The 4216-nt window shown below is 40.7% G+C and overlaps 1 protein-coding gene across 1 annotated transcript; it reads right to left on the bottom strand.

The window, feature by feature from the left end:
* Nucleotides 1–2261: 2261 nt before the first annotated feature.
* Nucleotides 2262–3304, bottom strand: Or13c3 (olfactory receptor family 13 subfamily C member 3). The gene has a single exon (XM_075968055.1). The coding sequence runs from the start codon at nt 3213–3215 to the stop codon at nt 2262–2264; it is 954 nt and encodes a 317-aa protein (XP_075824170.1). The 5' UTR covers nt 3216–3304.
* Between the last annotated feature and the right edge of the window lie 912 nt (nt 3305–4216).

The following is a 4216-nucleotide window of genomic DNA, read 5'->3' as shown; positions in this document are numbered from 1 at the left end:
TGTGACTGGGAATGACTGGGCCACTGTTGGCTTGGGGGCCTTCGAGAGGCCCCTCAAGGAGTTTCCCGAAGGTATCGGGTTGCCTTGTTTGTCTGTTGTTGACCTGCATTCATTGGACCAATGTCGGCCTTTACCGCATCTCCTACATATACCTGAAGGCCTAGGTCTCCTATTTTTGTCATTCCCAGAGGAGATAATATTCCTAGAAATTCTGTGCCTGCAATCCCTTTTCAGATGTCCTAATTTACCACAATTAAAACACCTGGCAGTTTGATGTCTCCTCATTGCTGTGGAAATCGCTTCTCCTACCCAAGATTCATCGTTATAGCTGAACGTCTCAACATTCATCTTATGCTGAATCCATTCATCCATAGGTACTGATCTAGACTTTAAAGGCCCAATTATCTTTTTGCATTCTATGTTTGCATTCTCAAAAGCTAGAGATTCAAGAAGTATTCGTCTAGCTTCTGGGGCTGTTACACCTATGTCCAGAGCCTTAATTAATCTTTGCAAAAAGTCAATAAAGGGTTCTCTCTGTCCCTGCCTAATTCTGGTATATGATTCAACCCTTTTTGCTGGATCTTGTATCCTATTCCAAGCATTTAAAGCTGCTAGGTGACATAGACACAGTACTTCATCATCATAAAGAGCTTGGACCTGTGGATCAGCATATTCTCCTGCACCAAGAATTTGATCTTGGGAAACCTCGACACCTTTTGCTCTTCCTTGCTGTTCCATATGTTTGGATTCTTCTCTGAAATAAATTCCAAACATCAAGGAAGGTCCATTATCTAAAACTGCAGACACTAACTGATGGAAATCATGGGGGTAGCTCTAGCATTAGAAGCCCAAGTCCTTATCATTTCCTTTACATATGCAGAGTGCAAGCCAAAATTAACAATAGCTTGCTTAATTTCTTTTAGATCATTCATTGCTATTGGCGTCCATCTAGCTTCTCTGACTCCCTTTGAGCCTTTAGAAGTTGACCCTTTGTCAGAATTAAGTATAGGGTATGCTGCTAACACCTTGGGTAAGCCAGTTCTAATAGCTGGTGTTGGCATTGTATCCTGTCCTTGTGCCTTATTACTCTGTTCACCAGCTCCAATCATTTCTTCAATCATTTCAAGTCTTCTTATTATTGTCTTTATTATTGTCTCTTTTGAATCCTGAATCTCCTGACCTGCATGAGTTTCTAGTAAAGATTGTATGGTTCTTAGGAGTGCCATGATCTTCCTAAATGATAGAATATTCAAAAGAATACTGAAACCTAGTAACCAGTAAATTAAGTTATCCCCATAGTCATATAAACCTTGCATGATATAACCCATTGTATTGGTAACCAGAACAGTAAAATTCGCGTTGGAAACGAAAACTGCCATATTACCTATTATCCAGCAGGTGGCGCTGTTGCCAAGTCTCGACGAAAACAGGGTCCTGTTTCAGAGTCCGCCTAGTATTTGTTAAAAACTGGAAAATGTAAGTTGCCCAACAAAGTGAATGTAATTAAATCAATTCCAGAGATGGAACCAGAAACCAGAATCCAGGGGTAGAGAAGAGCAACCTGGAAGCCGCTTATGCCTCCACGTGACAGAGTCACCCTGAGGGGTTGCAGCTTTCAGCAACCACGTGCTCTGGTTCGCCACTTAACAGCTGTGCTTGCAAGGGAGATTTAAAAACGACTCAGAAAAGAGCAAACCACGCGGGCAGAGACTACACGGGCCTGTGGAGTTTAAATCCACGTGGGGAGGCCAAGGCCGCCACTGCAAGGCACAGGCGGAGGCTGAGGAAGGGAGGGCTCCCGCCAAGCCGAACTCGCGGCCGGCAGCCGAGCGGGAAAAGGAGAGGTTCTAAAACCAAATGTTGGGTGCCAATTGAAGGCGTAAGTCATAAACAATGCCACACCAGTTTGGAATTATGATTAATAGGGTGGTATTTATTTAAAGGGGAAAAACCTTACAGATCACCATCAGCCCTCTGCGCAACCAGGAAGGAAGTCTAGTCGCCGGCAGAGCAGGAAGTGAAGAGAGAGAGGAGAGGGAAGTGGCTGCTTTCTTTAAAAGGAGAGAGACCACGCCCCAATGGGCTGGTATCTCAGCGGTGATAGGCTGGAGGAGTGGGAGGACCTCCCGTAACAGACTTACCTTCCATCTCTGGGTGTATAACCAAGTAGCCAAGATGTTTTTCAAAATAAATAAATAAAAATTATATTGTTCTCACAGATTTACCCCTGATCCAATCTTGTACCTGTGTTTGCTGGCATCTTATTGAATGTACTTTTGTTTCAGTATGTATTTTACAGCAGCTTTCACATCCTTATTCCTCAAGCTATAGATGATTGGGTTCAGCATGGGGGTAACTACTCCATAAAATAAAGAAATGATCTTATCTGAAGTCTGGAACTTGTCTTCCCCAGTCGGATCTTGGGACTTGGGTTTTGCATACATAGAAAATATGGTACCATAAAATATGACCACCACAGTCAGGTGGGCTGAACAGGTAGAAAAGGCCTTGCGTCTCCCTCTAGCTGAGTTCATTCTCAAGATGGTGTGGAGGATGAACATGTAGGAGAAAAAGATGAGCAGTAGCGGAAGAACCAGGAAGGCCATATTTGATATCACCATGGTAACGATGTTGAGCGATATATCAGCACATGCTAGCTTGAGGACAGCTAAGACCTCACATGTAAAATGATTAATAACATTGTTTCCACAGAAAGGCAACCGCATGGCAAGGGATGTTTGCACGAGTGAATTGATCCCACCAGAGAACCACGATACAGATGCCATTGATATATACACTCCTTTGCTCATGATGATAGAGTATCTCAGAGGGTTGCAGATGGCCACATATCGATCAAAAGCCATCATGCCAAGAAGCAAACATTCTGTCGAACCCATTGCAAATCCAAAGAACATCTGCACTGCACAACCATAGAAGGAAATGTTTCTTTTCTTTGAGATTAGGCTCACCAGTGTTGAGGGAACAGAGGAAGTTGTGTAGCAGATATCCAGGAAAGAGAGGTTGCCCAGGAAGAAGTACATGGGTGTGTGGAGACGGGAATCAAAGATGCTTGCTGTGATCAGAACACCATTGCCTGTTAGAATCACTAGGTACATAGCCAGAACAAGAGCAAAGTACATGATCTCAGTCCTTGGGTATCCAGAAAGACCCAAAAGAAGGAATTCAGAAACAAACGTCTGGTTATTTTCATCCATGCCATCCGCATTCAGCCATCATTAGAAGACCTATCCTGAAACAAATCCAATGCCCGAATACAAGTGGGACAAAGTACCTGAAAAATCATTTTTCATGTATTAGAAAAAGCTCATTTCTGAACCTCCCTCATTGATACCCTCAATAATCTGTTAGTAAAATATAGTGAAATTGGGCATCTTGAAAGTACACATGCCTATTGCCAACATATGGCTGTCAATACCAAATACACATTCAAAAGCAATGCTTTCTGTTGTTGAGTATACATTCCCAAGTGTATGCTTCCAACATCCCTGGATAATTACCCACCACACACCTGATTTCTTAATTTCATCTGCCCTGCTGGGTAAGCAATGAAGAAGACACACAAAGCCAAAAGTCTACTCATAAAAGGAAAACCAATGGGATATAAGTCAGTGATTGACAACAATAAAAATCCTATAGCAACTTTGATTTTTTTAAATAATATTTCTTTCTGTGCCTGATGTAGCAAGCAGTATTAGCTCTTTTAATGGTGTATTTTATCAACATTTATTTACAAGATAAGTAAAGTGGTGTAAGTTAAAATTTAGCATCAGAGAGTTCATCTTGCTGATTTACTTGTTAAAGTCAACTTAACATTAGCAATAATGTAAGACATAAGTGAACAGAGTTGGTGGATTAAATGTTTATGGTTTGCTTCTGACTCAAATCTATTTCCTTTTGTTTTAATATTAGGTTGGTATAGCAACCTCCAAAGATTCAAGAACAATAATTCTCTTGCATTTTACAGACAACTTCAAATCTACCTGATACTAAATACTAAAAAATTAAAAGACAGTTTAAAATAAAGAATCGATTTGTATCAAACTGCAATAATGTTCTTAGAATATTGTTACTAGATTACCCTAAAGCCAATCTCATTCCAAACACAATAAGAGTAAATGAAAGAATAATAGAAGGCATTGCCATTATGAGGTTGACAATTCAATTTATAATACAAAAAATACATATAAAGATATAT

Source organism: Microtus pennsylvanicus, chromosome 3, assembly GCF_037038515.1.
Source record: "Microtus pennsylvanicus isolate mMicPen1 chromosome 3, mMicPen1.hap1, whole genome shotgun sequence".
NCBI lineage: Eukaryota > Metazoa > Chordata > Mammalia > Rodentia > Cricetidae > Microtus > Microtus pennsylvanicus.
This window is presented reverse-complemented; position numbering and strand designations above follow the sequence as displayed.

Bases quoted from the DNA above. Each gene is read 5' to 3' on its own strand.
- Or13c3 (XM_075968055.1), bottom strand. From the start codon at position 3,215: ATGGATGAAAATAACCAGACGTTTGTTTCTGAATTCCTTCTTTTGGGT.